General features: G+C 42.3%; 1 protein-coding gene across 4 annotated transcripts in view; it reads left to right on the forward strand.

The window, feature by feature from the left end:
- COCH (cochlin) overlaps positions 1-19,388 on the forward strand; it is a 189,165-nt gene extending 169,777 nt beyond the window's left edge. For all 4 annotated transcript variants that reach the window (XM_073577804.1, XM_073577806.1, XM_073577803.1 and 1 more), the window contains exons 7-12: positions 797-841; positions 7,872-8,019; positions 9,163-9,266; positions 10,598-10,824; positions 12,650-13,166; positions 18,799-19,388. In XM_073577804.1, coding sequence (XP_073433905.1) covers positions 797-841; positions 7,872-8,019; positions 9,163-9,266; positions 10,598-10,824; positions 12,650-13,166; positions 18,799-18,974 — 1,217 coding nt within the window. In that variant the 3' untranslated portion in view covers positions 18,975-19,388. The remainder of the gene's footprint in view (positions 1-796; positions 842-7,871; positions 8,020-9,162; positions 9,267-10,597; positions 10,825-12,649; positions 13,167-18,798) is intronic.
- The last annotated feature ends 1,071 nt before the right edge of the window (positions 19,389-20,459 follow it).

Below are 20,459 nucleotides of genomic sequence, written 5' to 3' on the forward strand. Positions count from 1 at the left end.
GAAACCTCTAATTAAAGGAACTGGAGCAGTTTTGCCTTGAGGAATGGGGGAAAAATCTCAGTGGCAAGATATGGAAAGCTCATAGAGACTTATCCAAAGCAAACTTGCAGTTGTAATTGTCATAAAAGGAGGCTCTACAAAGTACTGACTTTAGGTAAGTGAATAATTATGCACCCTGAAGGTTTGAGTTATCTTGTCCTAATTTTTGTTTGCTTTACAATAAAAAATAAAACCAAGTGTTCACAGTTGTAGTCATGTTCCTTAAGTGAACTTATGCAAATCCTCAAAAAAAATGAAATTCAAAGTTTTGAGGTAGGAAAATACAAAAAAATGCCAAGGGGTGAATAGTTTTGCAAGCCACTTTATGTGCTGTGCTTGCAGCAGTGTTGCACTGCAGAGATTGTACAAAATGTACGTGTAGTAAAGCTCTATGTGTACAATGCACAAGCCCTAGAGTATTAGAATTGGTGATATTGACTTCTCCACTTCTTTACACCTCCAGGGAAGTCTTAATTAATAGCAAAGATATTTCCTATTTTCTGCTGCCTAAATCTGGGATGTGTCTTATGTTCATGTCATAGTCCAAAACACATGGTAATTTTATCAATGGGCTCTGGTACTTTAGTAAGATGAAAATCATAATGATTTTCCGGGGTCACTGTAGTTCTCATGCTTATTATATGCCTTTGCCTTTTTTTTTAATTAAACATAATGTAATTTTAATTAATAGCATACAATATGCAGATTATGGAGAAGGACATACAGTTTTAAATTCTGTCTTTTGTGGTTTATGCAGCGCGACGCCAAAAGAAGACACCAGAAAAGTCAACTGGCAATAAAGGTACAATGCAATAGTGAAAGCAATAAATACTGGTGTCACTCTGCTCTATTCTACCTCTTCTATTGCTCCATGTTGCCAAGATAAAATTAAAATTAAAATTTTATTAGGGAGGACTAGAGTCTACAGTTGTGCTCAAAAGTTTACATACCCCTGCAGAATTTTGAAAACTAGCGGTGTGGCTGTTTCAAGATGCACAATAAGGAGGCACTTGAAGAAAAATGGTCTGCATGGTGGAGTCACAAGAAAAAAAGCCATTACTGCACAAATGCCACAAAGTATCTAGCATAAAATATTCAAAACAGCACAGAGACAAGCCTCAAAACTTCTGGAACAAGGTAGTTTAGAGTGATGAGACCAAAATGGAATTTTTTGGCGACAACCATAAATGTTACATTTGGAGAGACGTCAACAAGGTCTATGATGAAAGGAACACCATTCCTACTGTAAAGCACAGAGGTGGATCGCTAATATTTTAAGGATGTATCATTGAGCCACTCTGGGGAGATGTCAAGTGCGCAGTTCATGCTAGACAGCCCAGGAATTTACAAGTGGAGGCTTTTTGCCAAGAAGAGTGGGCAGCTTTACCATCTGAGAAAAGAAAGAACCTCATCCACAGCTACCACAAAAGACTTCAAGTTGTAATTGATGTTAGAGGGGGCAATACACAGTATTAAGAAATGGGAGATGTGAACTTTTGATCAGGGTCATTTGGCTTTCTTCTGGCGACTCATCCATGCAGACCATTTTTTCTTCAAGTGCCTTCTTATTGTGCATCTTCAAACAGCCACACCGCTAGTTTTCAGAGAGTCCAGTATTTCAGCTGATGTTATTTATGGGTTTTATTTGCATCCCAAACAATTTTCCTGGCATTTGTCACAGGACACAGGTGAGGATGTTACCTTTAGTGGTCATTCAAACCCATTTGTGTCAACTTCTGTGCATGTTATCAGGTTAAAATCACCAGAGTATGTGAACTTTTGATCAGGGCCATTTGGATGTTTTGGGCTGCCATTATGATTTAAAAAGAGAAAACACAGTAGTTTGACAATAAATGCTTCACCCAACCAATAACCATGAGTAGAGAAAAAGTTTTGGTGTTATCATTCATATTCTCTGAAAAAGGCCAAGAAAGCAAAAATTCTGCTGGGGTATGTAAACTTTTGAGCACAATTGTATATTGCTGTTCGCAGATTATGTTGAGTAGCTAAACATATGGGTATGTTACAATAAAATGTTAAACTGTTTTTTTTAAATGATTTTTTATGTCTGACTATTCTGAACAAAAAAGTTCATATGAGTTCATGAAAAAATACACAATTCCAAATGTAAAAACAATGGGGAATTTGATTTAGTTGGGCATTGTTTACCTAACACACTGGCAGTGCTATGAATTGGTAGGCATTGTTTATTTTCACACATTGGTGTGAAACACATTGTTTACGTTCACATATTGGTAGGGCATTGAGTTGGTTAGGCATTGTTTTCTTTAACGAAATTTATCACAAATTTAATTACCGTATATACTCGTGTATAAGCCGACCCCCAATTTTGCCAAAAATATGCCCCCATATGCTGCTCCATAGATTATGCCCCCATATGCTGCTCCATAGATTATGCCCCATATGCTGCTCCATAGACCATGCCCCCATATGCTTCTCCATAGACCATGCCCCCATATACTGCTCCATAGACTATGCCCTCATATACTGCTCCATAGACTATGCCCCCATATACTGCCCCATAGAATATGCCCCCATATGCTGCCCAATAGAATATGCCCCATATGCTGCTCCATAGAATATGCCCCCATATGCTGTAAAAAAATGCCATACTCACCTCTCCTGGGTCCATCGCCGCTGTCTGCCGCTTCTTGTGTCAGTGACTGTTCACCGCGCCCCCCTGCTGCCTAAACGTCACTGACACAGGATGCAGCAGAGACAGCGGTGAGCAGCGATGGACCGTGGGACAGGTGAATATCGCTATACTCACCCATCCTTCTGCAGTCTCTGCAGCCTCGCTTGCTTCTCCACTGTCTCCCTTCCTTTCCTGTCTCCAGCGGTCACGTGGTACCGCTCATTACCACTCATGAATATGCGCATATTCATGAGTGGTAATGAGCGGCACCATGTGACTGCTGGAGACAGTGGAGAAGCGAGCGAGGCTGCAGAGACCGCGGCAGGACAGGTAAGTATGATCTCTGACACCCCCGCTCACCCTCCCCCGCCGACCCCCAGGTATATGACCTGTGCATTAGCCGAGAGGGGGACTTTCAGCCCAAAAAAATGGGCTGAAAATCTCGGCTTATACATGAGTATATACGGTAAACTGTACTAATACTAACAGCTATGGTCATGTGAGGACACCAAGATATTTTGGTTTAAACTTGGGAAAGTCACAAAAATAAACACTCAAAAGTTTCACATCCTGCTTTACCTGGATTTCTTTTCACCCAAAACACTGCAAAAACTGATGGCAATGATTTGCTGCTTTTTAGCACATACTCAATGCTTTTTATGGGTGAAGAAATGCTGCAAAAAGAAACGCTAAAAGGATTGACATACCAGCAGTCTTTAAAGCAATAAAATAAACTGGTCTTGTCTATTCATTTATGCCCTTTAATAACTATTTCTGATGTAATAGATAGAATAAAAATCATAATGGGCATTTTTCAGATCCAAATTTACTATTACCAGGTTCTCAGTATAGTTGTCTTCCTGCCCTGATCATAGACCCCCAAACACCCCTTTTGATAGTTTATATAGGGACACCATCACCACTTAATATTTGCTGTGTTTGCACATCAGGAAGAATAAATGGCAGAATCTGATTGTTGGGTTTTAAGTAGGGATAACATAACTCATTTTTATCCTGTGGGCAGTGCACAATATGGTAAGACCCCCAATTATGCTGAAGCAAAACAAGCAAAACAAACCTACTTCTCATCTCTCATATCCTCCCTGTCTTACAACCCTAAACAGTTATTCAACACCTTCAATTCTCTACTCCGCCCCCCAGCACCTCCTCCCTCCCCACTCATCTCAGCTGAAGACTTTGCCTCATTTTTCAAGGAGAAGTGGGTCGCCCTCCCAGGGCTGTGGGGTACTCGGTACCAGGCCGGTGTCAGCGGGATGTGTCACAGCGGCTGTGACCCGGTCCGTGGCCCTGGGCGCCCAAGTAATGGGGGAATTGAAATGGTGAAATGTAATTGATTGAATGAATAGTTTGTGACTCCACCTGTGGTGTTCGGCAAGTGAGATGTTAAGCCGACGCTGCATGCAGATCCTCTGGGGCTGGTGGTGTGTTGCAGCCAAGATGGTGAAGCTCCCCACAGGTGGAGCTGTAGTCCCAGGGCAGTGTAGATGTACGGGTAGAGGAGAGGCGCAGGCAGTGTAGAAGCGGGTACCCAGATGTAGCGGTACAGGGTGTGTTGGCGCAGGAATAAATGGAGGACACCAGGCCTTGTAGTTCCAAAGCTTTACTCACAGTCTGTATAACACACAGGTGCCGGCCTCCGTGCTGTGTCCTCCGGGTCAGGGACTCAGTCAACCTCCAGGTCAGATGGAATGCTCCCTTCCAACACTCCGCCAACATGTACCTTTCTGATCGTCTCCTCTTATAGCGCCTTTGGTGTGAAGTACTCCCAGTACTGAGTTACACTGGAGTTCCTCCTGACAGATGTTCCCAAGAACTATACTTGTACGGCAGACAGCTGTAGCCTGCTTCGGGGACTCCTTACTCCTAAGTCCCGGCTCACTATCCAAGTTGCTGTTGTGCCCCCAAGTCTTAGATGGGAGTAGTGCATTTACAGCCCACTACTCCACCGGTGTCTGCTGTAGGACCCTTAGTATCCATACAACCTCGGGGACCGGGCCCTGGCCTTGCGCTTAGAACTTCTAGCCAGGGTTCTCTTCTAACCCACGTCCTCTGTTCCTTTCTACTCCTACGTTCCGTACTAGTCTTTCCTTCCCATGGAAGATCAAGTTTCTGTTCAATGTCTTTCTCTTTCTTTCCTTTCCCGTGCCAGCAGAGACCCAGGTCACTGAGATCTGCTTCAGCACCTCCTTCCTCCATCCCTCTCCCAGGGATCCTCACTCCTCACTCTCTCCACTCAACTGAACTGAACTCATAAACCTTCCCACTCTTTTATGTATTCTAACTCCACCCGCCTCCCAGCACGTTTCTTGTTCCAAGCAGGGAGCCACCAAATGTGCTCTGCTACACTCCAAGCAGGGAGCCGCAATGTGGCTTTGCTGAACTACCGTGTTGTGTGGGAAGCAAGTGTTGGAGCGTGGTCAGGAGCCTCCAACTTACCTTGATGATGGGGCACCACACCTCAGGAGGAGGTGCAGTACCTCTGTGGCAACTGAACCCTCAGGGGCGCCACAGAAGATTGATAACATCAGAGACAGTTTTGGTCAACAACCCCCCCATAGCCCTTCCTCCTAACTGCCCTCCTCCAAAACCAACTTCTCCACCATTACAGAAGATCGACTCTCCACTCTATTCTCAAGATCACATCTCACTACCTGTGCACTTGACCCAATCCCTTCCCACTTCATCCCAAACCTCACCACAGTCTTCATCCCAACCCTTACCCACCTCTTCAAGCTATCACTAACAACTGGTGTTTTCCCCTCAAGCTTTAAACATGCCTCAATCACACCTATCCTCAAAAAGCCCTCTCTTGACCCTTCCTCTATATCTAGCTATCACCCTATATCACTTCTCCCCTATGCCCCAAAACTACTGGAACATCACGTCCATCTTGAACTGTCCTCCCACCTCTCTTCTTGCTCCCTCCTTGACCGATTACAATCTGGCTTCCGTCCACACCACTCCACTGAAACTGCCCTAAGGTCACCAATGAACTTTTAACCGCCAAGGCCAAGCGACACTACTCTGTCCTCCTCCTCCTGGACCTGTCCTCTGCCTTTGACACAGTGGACCATTCCCTATTAATACAGACCCTATTATCTCTTGGTATCACAGACTTGGTCTTATCTTGGATTGCATCATACCTCACAGACCGGACATTCAGCGTCTCCCACTCGCACAGCACTACCTCACCGCGCCCCCTATCCGTCGGAGTCCCGCAAGGTTCAGTCCTAGGGCCCCTGCTCTTCTTCATTTACACCTTCAGCCTTGGACAGCTCATAGAATCTCATGGCTTTCAGTATCACCTCTATGCTGATGACACACAGATCTACATCTCTGGACCAGATATCACCTCCCTACCAAACAGAATCCCTCAATGTCTGTCTGCTATTTCATCCTTCTTCTCCACTAGATTTCTAAAACTTAATATGGACAAATCATCTTTCCCCATCTCACGTGACCCCCCCCCAACGGACCTATCCATTAAAGTAAACGGCTGCCCACTCTCTCCAGTCCCACAAGCTCGCTGCCTCGGTGTTATCCTTGACACTGATCTCTCTTTCAAACCACATATCCAAGCCCTTTACACTTCCTGCCGACTTCAACTCAAAAATATTTCACGGATCCGTACATTCCTCAACCAAGAAGCTGCAAAAACCCTAGTCCATGCCCTCATTATCTCCCGCCTTGACTACTGCAACCTCCTGCTCTGTGGCCTCCCCTCTAACACTCTCGCACCCCTCCAATCTATCCTAAACTCTGCTGCTCGACTAATCCACCTGTCCCCCCGCTATTCCCCGGCCTCTCCCCTCTGTCAATCCCTGCACTGTCTCCCCATTACCCAAAGACTCCAGTTCAAAACCATAACCATGACATACAAAGCCATCCACAACCTGAGTCCTCCATACATCTGTGACCTCGTCTCCCGGTACTTACCTGCACGAAACCTCTGATCCTCACAAGATCTCCTTCTGTACTCCCCTCTTATCTCCTATTCCCACAATCGCATACAAGATTTCTCCCGCGCATCCCCCCTACTCTGGAACTCTCTACCACAACATATCAGACTCTCTCCTACCATGGAAATCTTCAAAAAGAACCTGAAGACCTACCTCTTCTGACATGCCTACAACCTTCAGTAACCACCGATCCACCAAACCGCTGCACGACCAGCTCTACCCTCGCCTACTGTATCCTCACCCATCCCTAGTAGATTGTGTTATGTATACCCCTCCTCACATGTAAAACGCCATGGAATAAATGGCACTATAATAATAAATAATAATTTTAGTTTTTGCACGCAGCTTTCTATTTTAACTGCATGCAAGGCTTTCTCCTGAAGAGATGTGCACATATCAATGTTTTGCAGATTAGATTATATTATAAAGGAATCTGTCAGAAACGTTTACCCCTTTCACCGCCACCCCCAAACCATTAATATGATTGTGCCGCCCTTTAAAGGTTAAGCCAGTTTATATATGGAGGTGGGAAAGAGTATCGGAATAGAAATGAGGAAGACACTGAAGGGGTCTCGGAGGGGGGGGATGGGGGGGGGAGGGGGGGGGAGTTTTGTTAATAAAAATTTATGATTATATGTGAACAACTGCTTGATGTCATATGATATACTTATCATTTAATAAAAATTTATCTGATTAAAAAAAAAAAAAGGTTAAGCCAGTTAATCCCTTTATGACAACAATGCTCTGCTCCACCAGTGAGAAATCACTTTTTTTAAATTGTGTCTGGAAGTGCAATGGGGATTGATGATGCACTTACAGCTTCTCAGCCACATGCTGTATTCCTGACTCAGCAGCATCCTCCCGTGGCTGATTCACAAGTCAAAATGCTTTGGTACATGGCCACTGACCCATCAATCAGTCAGGGGAGGGTGCTGATAGGCAGGGAATACAGCGTGAGGCTGAGAAGCTGTAAGCGCATCATCACATCCCCATGCATTTCCATACACAGCTTCAAAACTTGATTTCTCTATGCTGGAGCAGTGCTTTGGGGGTAATAAGGGACCAACTGGTTTATTTTTAAAGAGCTACACAATCAAATTTATGGTTTGGGATTTTTGGGGTAAAGTTTTTGACAGGTTTCCATTAATATGTCATTAATCACTGTGGCTGTTTTTTCTTGGCCTTTTTGCTTACAGACTGCAAAGCAGAAATTGCCTTCCTCTTAGATGGCAGCAGCAATATTGGACAGCGTCGCTTCAACCTACAGAAGAACTTTATAGCTAAAGTAGCCGTTATGCTGGGGATTGGAACAGAAGGACCTCATATGGGAGTGGTACAGGCCAGGTAATATGGCATTAATATCACAGATGAACTATATATTGGCTGTAGCCTTCACTGAAATCATTTGTTCACTAGATACAGTGGGTGGAATAAGTATTGAACACTTCACCAATTTTCTAAGTAAATCTATTTCTAAAGGTGCTATTGACATTAAATTCTCCCCAGATGTCGGTAACAGCCCATCCAATGCACGCAGGAAAATAAATCATCCATAGATGTCCATAAATTATGTGTAATAATGGGAAATGGCAGGGGGGAGGGGAAAAAAGTATTGTACACGTGATGAAAGATAGGCACAAAAAGCCATGAAAAGTCCTGCCACCAGATGAAATCTATCAGTAATTAGAAAGTAATCCTAATAAAAAGGTATAACTACTAAGGTGCCAAACAAGAGACATCTCACCCTGTAGCTGGTCTCTATAGGGGTTCCAACTTGGCAGACATGGGGGCCTTCAGCAGGACCCCAACTGCTATGGCAACTTATTGGATTAGATTCTAAGGAAGGGGGGGACTGATGGATGCACAAACCAGTCCATCTCCCAATCTGCACCTCATATGCAGTGGCATTTAAGAGCTTAACAGCAGCCATTGACGCTTCTCTCCAACTGCTGCAAATACAGATGCCGGCTCTGTAACGCAGCCGGCATCTGCCAGTTATGGTGCAGGCTCAGCTCTTAAATCCGCTCCATACACCCCATATAGGACGGACCACTATATCATAAGTTGAGCAGGGGTTAATATGGAATTGATCCCCATTTTGATGCTTAAACAGTATACACTTTGTAAGGTAAGTCTTTCTACAAGATTTTAGTGATGTCTGTGGGAATGTTAGAGGGAAAACAAGCACATGTGAAGGTGGGACTTAGTTTGAACAGTCATTCTGTGCTACAAGTCTGCAGGACCAGATACCCTCTTTAATACCAGTGTAGGTTTGGACTCTGCAGTTATGGAATCAGAGTGTTGGTGACATTTATGTACTTTGCTTCCCTAGGAGTGAAGAAATTGAACAAACTGATTTGTTGCAACAATCACTTTCCATCCGTGTCAACGGGACTAAATGAAAAACCTGAAATCCATGATTAAAAAATGCATCTCAATATTTTTATCCACAAAAGTGTAATTCTGCATTCTCATTATTCTACCTAGTGAGCAACCAAAGACAGAGTTCTATCTGAAAAATTTCACTTCTGCAAAAGATGTGGTGTTTGCAGTAAAGGAAATCAGCTTCAGAGGAGGAAACTCCAACATAGGTAATAACACATGAAATGAGAAAAAAAAAAAATAAAACAGGAAAATTGTTAGTCTCAGTGATTTTCTATTCACATAGAGCATGATTGGAAATGATATGTTAGCGGATGAGAAATATTACACAGCCGCCGCTAGCTATATATTGGATGCATTAGTAAAGAATAGTGATGAGCGAGTGTGCTGGGATAAGGTGTTATCTGAGCATGCTCGGGTGCTAACCGAGTGTCTTCAGCGTGCTCCAATACTATGTTCGAGTCCCCGCAGCTGCATGTCTCGCGGCTATTCGACACCTGCAACACATGCATGGATTATCTAACAAACAGGCAATCCCTGCATGTGTTGCACCTGAGGAACAGCCGTGAGACATGCAGCCGCGGGGACTCGAACATACTGTATTATTCGAGCACACCGAAGACACTCTGTTAGCACGCGAGCATGCTCAGCTAACAACTTACCCGAACACATTCGCTCATCACTAGTAAAGAAGAGTTTAGCTGATCCATTTTATCATAAAATGTATAGGTATATTTGGAATATTTTTAGAAAAAAAATAAATCAGCATTGTCTCCTCTGTGTCATAGAAATAAATCTGAAAGCTTTGTCCATCCTCACAACCATTTTTCTATTATTTCTGTGCAATAAAAATAAAAATGTAGTCTTGATGAAATCTCTGCTATACAGACAAATGTGCCATAGTAACAGACTACAGACATGTCCTGTGTAGTCAGATCCTGCACTGATTGTTATCGGCCAGAGTACTATTTTTCCATAATACCATTTTTAATAGTCAATTAAATTCCCCCATAAGTATAATGATACCTATGCGGTTTTCTTTAAAGAGATCTTTCACCAGTTTTTTGCTACTTAATCTGAGAGCAGCATGTTGTATGGTCAAAGACCCTGATTCCAAAGATGTGCCACTTACTGGGCTATTTGCTGTAGTTTTGATAAACTACTACTAGTTGCACATATGCATCAGCTCAGTATAAGCCCTCCCCCATCACTGACTGTCAGCTTTCTGGCCTATGCACAGAGTACACAATAAGCTGCCAATCAGTGGTGTGAGTGGGGTTATACAGAGCTCAGCATTCAGAGAGCTGCTAGATCTGCAGCAGATAAAAGTGATTTTATCAAAACAGCACAATAAATGACACATCACTGGAATCAAGGTTTGTACCCTTATATTATACCACTGTAAGGTGGGGTAGCAAAAAACCTGGTGACATATTCCCTTTAATTATAGGTTGGCATAAATTCTAACATTATTCTGCGTGATTTGATAATAAAAAATATTTTGTGATGAATTTTAATTTCTATCTTCCTTAAAAAAAAGGAAAAGCAGTGAAACACACTGCCCAAAGCTTCTTCACCAATGCAAATGGAGTACGGAAAGGAATTCCAAAAGTCATGGTGGTGTTTATAGATGGTTGGCCTTCTGACAACATTGAAGAGGCGGGCATGATAGCCCGTGAATATGGCATTAATGTCTTTATTGTGTCTGTGGCTCCCCCAGCTCCAGAAGAGCTTGGAATGGTGCAGGATGTGGCATTTATAGATAAGGTAATCAGGAACATAAACGGTTTTTTTTCTCTATAGCCGATGCTGGAGCAGAGAATTGGGTGTAAATCTGATTTTATTATTTTAGCTAGCGCAAGCCAATGGGCTGAAGAAACTTGTAAATGGAAAACCCCTTTAAAGAAGTAAAAATTATAATAATGCTTTATTCCTGTAATAGCGATACGAGAAAGATACTTTATTAAAGAGGTTATATAGGATTAGAAAACTGGATCCATTTTTTTCCCCAAAAACAGTGCCATGTGTGACTAGAGGATGTGTCAGGTATTGTGGACCTGCCCCAATCACAAAAATAGGAATCAGTAGTAGGGCCAGAAATAGCCAAAATACAGGCATGCTGCTCATCATCAGTATAAAGAAATAATCCTTGTGTAATATATTTGTTGGATAATTGTTTTGTGCAAATCACTGGGAAGAGCACCTAAAGAAGATAGGGACCACCTAAATGAAACAGGGAAAATACATCTTCAGATTCCAGCATTATTATGATTGTGGCTATGGGTAAATCAGCCCTATCCAAATAATGGAAAAAAAAAAAAAGAACATTAGTTTTTGCACGCGATTGTGACCCTCAGTCAGTTTTACATTTAATTATACATAATAAATAGAGAAACATTCCCGGTGCCTCTCTAATAAATTATCACGCTATAGTTTGTGCACTCTGATCCACTTTTTGCATCTTCCTAAAATAACAACCACATCTCATCTCATACTGTGCAGAAGTCTGAAAAATGCTCACAGCATAAAATACAGCACCATAATGAAGCTCACTACATAAATACAGCACCAAAATCAAGCTCACTACATAAATACAGCACCATAATCAAGTTCAATACATAAATACCAAGCCCACTACACAAATACAGTACCGCAATCAAGCTTGTTACATTAATACAGCACTACAATCAGCTCACCACTTAAATACAGCACCACAAACAAACAGTACATAAAACAATTGCAAAGTCTGGTTAGCCCTTTGCCATATTATGTTTGAGCCATGTGAATTTACAACTCCCAGTATAACCTTAATAATGGAAAGAGCATGCTGAGAGTTGTAGTTTCCAACACAAGAATACCATCAATCAACACTGTGCAGACCATACTTTGAGGTAACACAACATTTAAAAAAAAAAAACATCATACCAACAGTAAAAGATGGTAGTGGTAATGTGATGGTATAGGGGCTGTTTTGCTGTTACAGGACCTCAAAGACTTTAAAAGGATTTATTTCTCCTTTAATATTGAAGACCTTCATTTAAAAACTGCATTTTTTGTTTTCTTGTGTTATCTTTGTCTAATATTTAAATTTGTTTGCTGATCTGAAATATTTAAGTGTGACAAACATGCAAAAGAGTAGGAAATCAGGAAGGGGCAAACACTTTTTTGCACAACTGTATATCTTCTGAATGTCAAAAATAGTATATCCTGAATAAAAAAATATATGCCTCTTATTGTACCCATGAATAATAAAAATATACTCTATAATGTGCCTCTGTGAAGCATATTATTTGAAAGCACAATGTTGGGTATCTTTTTTTCAATATGCCTCCTGAATATTAAATGCCACCAAAATCTTTTATATAAATAAGAAATATGTCCAAGACATGGTTTCCCCTGAATAAAAAAAATCAAACAATATGCCCACCTATATAAAAATAAAATCACTACAGTATACCCCCTACATAAAAAAAACCGGTAAATCCACAGAAGGGCTGTATTTGCATGTTTTTTTTTCCACGGTTCTGCAACTTTTATTTAGAAATCTGGGATCATGTTTTGTTGTTAAATCCTGTTGCCTTATTTTTTGCAGGCTGTCTGCAAGAACAATAGTTTTTTCTCCTTCCACATGCAAAACTGGTTTGGCACCACAAAGTTTGCAAAGCCTCTGGCCCAGAAGTTGTGCACACATGAGCAGCTTTTCTGCAGCAAGACCTGTTACAACTCTGTCAATATTGCCTTCCTGATTGATGGCTCTAGTAGCGTCGGCGACCAAAACTTCCGTCTCATGTTGGAATTCATGAGTAACATCGTGCGTTCATTTGAAGTGTCTGATGTGGGGGCAAAAGTGGCTGCAATCCAGTTCACCTACGATCAACGCTTAGAGTTCAGTCTGAACGATTACACCAACAAGGATGACGTCTTAAAAGCAATTTACAATATCCGATACATGAGCGGAGGCACTGCTACTGGGGACGCCATCAATTTTGCTGTACGCAACGTTTTCCAGCCGACCAAGGATGGACACAACAAAAACTTCTTGGTTATTATAACAGATGGGCAGTCATATGATGACGTCAGGGGTCCAGCCATCACAGCACAAAGATCAGGTAACTGGTTTTCACTGTGGTAATGCAAAGTGCTTTTCTATAGGCACAGTCAAAAAAAAAAATGTAAGGGTACAGGTATGTTCACACTTAAAATCTTTCCGGCAGTCAAAAACGTCCCAAGCATAATATGGTTCGGCAATCTCTCCTTTTCTCCTGAGTTCTGTAAACCAGAAGCATTTCTTTTTAGTTTTCTTTTTTTCGCTCCATTCATTAGTGTTTTTTTCTCATGTTTATTGAGCTTCTTCCAAGTGGAAAATGTCAGAATAGTGTACATGTTACTTCTTTTAAACTCTTGGCAACTTTAGAAAGCCGTAAAAATTTAAACTAACCTCAAAAGCCAGAACACATGAGCAGCAAGTCATTTTCACATACTAAATTTTTCATGTTAAACTGGATCCAGCATGTAATAATGGCTGCTGAACGGAATGAAAAGTTGTTGTTTTTTATTTTATTATTTTAATTTCGCCACTCCACTGTAGAGATATTAGCAATCAAATATTTGGCACCTAATGAGTTAACTTTAGTTAAGTCCAGGTGGGAGTTATCAGATAGTTTTCAGTAGGAGCATGCACATTTTCTCCCCTGTATGATGCTGACCAATCATAAGCAGGCAGCAACATAGAGGTGGAGAAGATCCTGGGATGAGGAAAAATGGTAAAGAATTGTATCTGACTTATAGCATGAAAGAAAGAGCAGGTGCATTAGATCTGCGGTCAGCAGGTTTAATACAGAAGGAGAAAGAAAAGCAATAATACGAGGGAAAGTGTAGCTTTATGGGAAAAAAGTGACTAAATTGGAGAAAGAATGGGTTGTATAAAAATGAACAAAAGAGAGATTGTAAAAGGGGTGCACACCGGAAAAATTTTTTACCACTAGCACCTAATTACCTGTCACTATATTAGTGGTTGTAACCATGGATACCTAAGGTCCTACAATGCATGCAGATGAGGAAAGAGACATAGCTAATCAGAAGAACTGTACTACATTTCTTGAAGATATTTGCTAATATTATTACATCTATTACATATTGAAACAAAAAAGCGCTTCATTACATATTGGATCAAGGATCTTCATTTCGGTTAGCGCAGCCCAAACCATGAACGTTTTTTTTCTTCACACATATGAGAACAGCAGATGTCTGAGAGACGCCATTCATTTCTGGCACTGAGGTCCCGTTTCCACAGTGAATGTAGTGGGAGTGCTGCTCCACTCATTTTTATAGATCCATGGAAGTTCTGATGTGCATGCATAACCATATCTCCCATACATTGTGAACGGAGTTGGGGGGTCACACAGACACATACCTCTACATTCACATGGGGACCCACTTTACTATAATTGCTGGAGATCATATAGTCGTGTAAGGCGGCCAGGGAGGCAGTCGTGGCAACTGGCTGTTCTGCTCCCACACCCTGGGGCCCCACAGATTAACTACAATGTCCCTCCACTGTGTGAGCAGTAGAACGAACGCTCAAGTCAATTGCGGGAGTCCTCTCGTCATCTGTCACTCCAGCTTCAAATCCATTGTTTTCACAAAACACTTCAGAGTCACAGTTCTTTCCAAACAGTTTAACTTTACTAATGCAAAGGCCACTCATCACTTTAGCAGCATGATTCATACAGAGCCACATATCCTACGTTTTCCCTGCCATCCGGGCAGACTCCATTCTTACTGCAATCCTTCTCTCCTTTCTCCCGGCATTCCCTGCCATCTCTTTGGACAATCTGTGTCCCATTCACGCCTTCCTTTAACCCGCCATCGAGGCAGCCTCTTTGGACAGTCCGTTTCCCATCTGTACCTCCCATGTCACCAGCTCCCTGTCAGCCCCTCGTCTCTTTCCAATTGGGAAAGGTGCCGGGATTGCCATCTCATCTGCTCCCGTCCTGGTCTTAGACCCCGGATCCTTCCTGGGGATGGTCCTGTTGAGCTGGTGCCGAACTGCACTATTCTCCGCTTGAGGCCCCTTACTGCAGTAGCAGACTTATCTCCATAGCCAGTTACTGTCTGCTCCACTGCTTCTCACACAACCTGCCCTGGCTTCTGCCTCTAATCAGGAAGCCCTTCTCCTATATCCCTGTGGCTCTGCCCTGCTCTCTGGCTCCTCCCAGCTGCTTAACCCTTATGCTTGTACCTTACTAACAATTCCATCTATTCGTTGCTATCCTATCTCTATGATGCCCCCCCTCTATTCTAATCCCCTATGGTCCTATACTATCCCTAAGCTTAATCACAATACATAACAAATGCACCACATTACAGTACATGACAATAACATTAAGAAACTGCACATTACATTAATAAGCAATGAGGTGCTGCATGCAATCCTGTGAGCAGCCACTAGGGGAGAGGAGGCATGTCATGTTCCCCGCCACCTCCTTACAGTTGGACCCTGCAATTATAAATAGCTGACATTACATTTTTCCTGAAGGAATGAAAATCAGTGTTTCCAGACCCTAAATAGCAAATCAACTTAGGGTTTAGTAAGGGGGAGAAGCTAATTTATGTCACAGAAATAAAGGAAATGGGGAATGAACTCTCGTAAAGGCCACATCTAGAATATGGGATCCAGTTTGTAGCTCCATATTTTAAAAAGGATGCTGGAAATCTGTCAGTTCAAAGGCGACAACTAGATTACTACAAGGGACAGAAGGCCTCTCATATGAGGAGAGGATGGAAATGTTGAGGAGATCTTATTTATACAGTGGGGAAAATAAGTTTTTGATACACTGCCGATTTTGCAGGTTTGTCCACCTACAAAGAATGAGGAATACTGTAAATTTTATGGTAGGTAAACAAAACAGAATCTAAAAATAAAATCCAGATAATCACATTATATCATGTTTACATAATTATTTCATGCAATAAATTGCTAATTAATTATTTGATGCAAAAGAAAAACAGAACTTAATATTTGGTACAGAAGCAATTGTTTGCAATTACAGAGGTCAGACATTTCTTGTAGTTTTTGACCATGTTTGCACACACTGCAGCAGGGATTTTGGTCCCCTCCTCCATACAGATCTTCTCCAGATCTTTCAGGTTTTGGGTCTGTCACTGGGCATCATTGAGTATCAGCTCCCTCCAAAGATTTTCTATTGGGTTTAGGTCTGGAGACTGGTTAAGCCACTTCTTGAAATGCTTCTTACGGAGCCACTTCTTAGTTGCTCTGGCTGTGTTTCGGATCATTGGAATGCTGGAAGACCCAGCCACGACCCATCTTCAATGCTCTTACAGAGGCAAGGAGGTTGTTGGCCAAAATCTTGTGATACATTACCCCATCCTCCCTTCAATATGGTGCAGTCATCCTGTCCCCTTTGCAGAAAAGCATCCCCAAAGTATGATGTTTCCCTCACCATGCTTCTCGGTTGGGAAGATGTTCTTGGGGTTGTACTCATTCTTCTTCCACCAAACACTGTGAGTGGAGTTGATGCCAAAAAGTCCTATTTTGGTCTCGTCTGACCACATGACCTTCACCAATGCCTCCTCTGGATCATCCAGATGTTCATTGATGATCTTCAAATGGGCCTGGACATGTGCTGGCATGAGCAGAGGGATCTTGCATGCCCTGCAGGATTTTAATCCATGGCGGCGTAGTGTCTTACTAACAGTAATGTTTGAGAGACTGGTCCCAGCTCTCTTCCGGTCATTGACCATGTCCTCCCATGTAGTTCTGGGCTGATTCCTGATCTTTCTCAGAATAATCCGTACCCCACAAGGGGAGACCTTGCATGGAGCCCCAGACTGAGGAAGATTGACAGTCATCTTGTGTTTCTTCTGTTTTGTAATAATTGCACCAACAGCTGTTGATTTTTCATCAAGCTGCTTGCCTATTCTCCTGTAGCTCATCCCAACCTTGTACAGGTCTACAATTTTGTCCCTGGTGTCCTTAGACATCTCTTTGGTTTTGGCTATGGTGGAGAGGTTGGAGTGTGATTGATTGAGTGTGTGGACAGGTGTCTTTTTTACAGGTAATGCATTCAAACAGATGCAATTAATACAGGTAATGAGTGTAGAGTAGAAGGGCTTCTTAAAGAAATACTAATAGGTCTGTGAGAGCCAGAATTCTTGCTGGTTGGTAGGTGAGCAAATACTTATTTCCCTCAACAAAATGCAATTTAATGATGTAAAAATCATACAATGTGATTTTCTGGTTTTTATTTTTAGTTTCTGTCTCTCACAGTTGTAGTGTACCTGTGATAAAAATTACAGACCTCTCCATTCTATAGGTGGTAAAACTTGCAAAATTGGCAGAGTATCAAATACTTATTTTCCCCATTGTATGTATAAATACTTGTGTGATCAATGCAAAGGACTGGCATGTGACTTATTCCTTCCAAAAACCATATCAAGAACCAGGGGGCACTCAATACCAGTTGAGTTTCAGCAGTCAGAATTCGCAACCACAAGAGGTAGTAAAGCAGACACTAGAATAGCTTTTACACAACGGCAGGATTATTTTCTCAATAACCTAGCAATAGAGAATGTATAACTGGTGGAGAAAAGTTGAACTTGATGGATGTAATTCTTTTTTTGAAATCTATGCAACTCTGAAAGCCCATGTTGATGATCAGCCAAAAAATCTGGAAGACTCTCAGGCTGTGTGCCCACGATGCGATTTTTAAGCGTTTTTGCCGCGATTTTTGGTGCGAAAACATTTAAGAATCTTGTACAGAACGCACCCCATGCATTCCTATGGTATTCCGCACATGCTGTGCTAATGCTGCGCTTTTTTCCGCGGCGGAATCGCATCGCGGAAAAAATCGCAGCATGCTCATTCTTTTGTGCGGAATCGCAAAGAATTGCCACAATTCCGCACCCATAGGAATGCATGAGAATCGCTTACTTCCCGCATGTGGCTATGCCCACCATGCGCGAAGTTAAGCGTCTCATGTGCGGTTGGTACCCACGGTGTGGAGGAGAGGAGACTGTCCTCCAGGCCCTGGGTACCATACCGCTGTAAAAAAAAAAAAAAAAAAAGAATAAAAAAATCGGGGTATATTTACCTTCCGATGTCCTGCGCTGCCATCCTGGGCCTCAGCATTCCCAGTAATTCCTTGCGGCAAGGGCCTGTGATGACGTGGTCTCGCGTGACTCTAGCGGTCTCGTGAGATCGCTATAGCAACGCGAGACCAACGTCATCACAGGTCTCGCAAGGCATCGCTGGGAACGGGAGCATCGCTGAGACTGCGCTGGACGTCGGAAGGTAAATATACCCCGATTTTTTATTTTTTAATTATTTTTTACATTCTTTCTTTTATTATTGATGCCGCATAGGCAGCCTCAATAGTGTTAGACAAGTGTGACCAGGTTTTTACTATGTTTGATGAGTGTGACCAACCTGTCAATCACTTTCCAAGCGATGCTTCAAATCGCTTGGAAAGTGCTTGAATATTGCACACGAAAATCGCAAACATAATCGCGGTAAAATTGCGCTGAAAAAAACGCGCTATTTCTGGGAAGGTGTCCGGTTTTCAGTGTCCGGATTTAAACGCAACGTGGGCACATAGCCTCACCATTGAGTAGAGTTGCTTCTCATTGAATGGAAGAGGTGTTCACTGATCATCTGCCACATTGTACACACCAGTATTGTTTCTAACCTGTATATTGTCTTCTCTTTCCATGATCTAACAGGAGTAACAGTGTATTCTGTAGGAGTCGCATGGGCGCCTTTAGAAGACCTGAAGGATATGGCATCAGAGCCCAAGAATTCCCACACCTTCTTCACCAGAGAATTCCCTGGCCTGGAGCAAATCTATTCCAGCATTATTCGTGGGATCTGTAGGGATTATCTGGATTCACAGAAGTGAAATCATGAGGCCACACATCTCCCTAGAGAGGATTGTTAGAAAGGCAGCTTTAATTTTAGCGGAAAAGGCGATATGTAGAGATATCAGGAAAGCTGGCATCATTTGTAAAATGTTAACTATCTTTCTAGGCTTTCATTAAGGCCTTTGCATATATGACGGCAACTACACAATAAAAGGTAGATTGACACAATCCACTCACTGTTCTTGCTTAGGCTGCCCTCACACAGCCATTACTGTACACGTGAGAAGCGGGGAAATCGTTCCCATAGGAAAGGTTCTCTTACTTCTGCTCTGATGGGCTGAGATCCTGTACAGGAATATGGCCATGTGAATACAGATTATACACCAATTATCTGATCCGCCTCCCGCCATATATAACTGCATACACACATTATAGAGGGTAGGTTTACTGAATGCACTGTTGTGTACTACACAGTTTCTGTCTCTGGTGTATACACCGCAGCATTGACATGGCCGGTTAGTCTTGCTATGCAGCGGTATATGCATTTACATACATATAGATGCCTCAACACTGAAAAAGTCATAAATTGTGAAAATCACAGGATGGATAGACATGTTAAATCTGGAAATAATGGAAAAAAAAAATGGAAACATCTTAATTCGTTGAGTATGAGCTCCATAGATAGAAATCCTTCTTTCCAGAGATACCAACAGCTCAGCCTTACTTTGATCTGGTCATGGATCTGGTAATATGTCCATTGTTCCAAAGTGTCGCAGGAGCAGTATCTTCGGCGTGCTCCAATAATATGTTCAAGTCCCCGTGGCTGCATGTCTCGCGGCTGTTCGACACCCACAACACATGCAGGGATTGTCTAACAACCAGGCAATCCATACATGTGTTGCGGCTGTCAAACATCCACAAGACATGCAGCCGCGGGGACTTGAACGTAGTATTCGAGCATGCCTTAGATACTTTATTAGCACCCGAGCATGCTCGCTTGGATAATACCTTATCGCAGCACTTTTGCTCATCACTAGTTACAATGAACAGAGTGCATGCTCTAAAAGTGCTAACATGGCCTGCAGTGTCTCTGGTCTTGGCATCCATTGAGAACATCTGGGACGTTGGCAATTCCAAAGGAAGCTGCCAGCAGCGGATCTTGAGGATTTGCCCAAATACACTCATCGTGGCAGAATATTCCTCAGATAACCATTAATGACCACACTGATAGCAGACAAGGCGTGTAAATGCAGGCAGAGATTTCTGCTCATACTGAATATATCGAGTTATTTCAAAAGCCGATGATGTTTCCATTTTTACATTGTTTGCATCAGTCCTGATTTCCTTATCTGTGTGTACATGTATGCATAACTGCATAGCAAAACTAATAGATATATAGAGCACAAATAACCAATTTTAATCAGAGAAGGCAAAATAATATATCCCTAACAATCCAAGACAAAACACATATATAGCAGCACTATTCACAGTAATCCAGCAAACGTGTTGTACAGCAATCTGCC

This window comes from Dendrobates tinctorius, unplaced genomic scaffold, assembly GCF_039654945.1.
Source record: "Dendrobates tinctorius isolate UK_male_01 unplaced genomic scaffold, ASM3965494v1 ptg000057l, whole genome shotgun sequence".
Classification (NCBI taxonomy): Eukaryota; Metazoa; Chordata; class Amphibia; order Anura; family Dendrobatidae; genus Dendrobates; species Dendrobates tinctorius.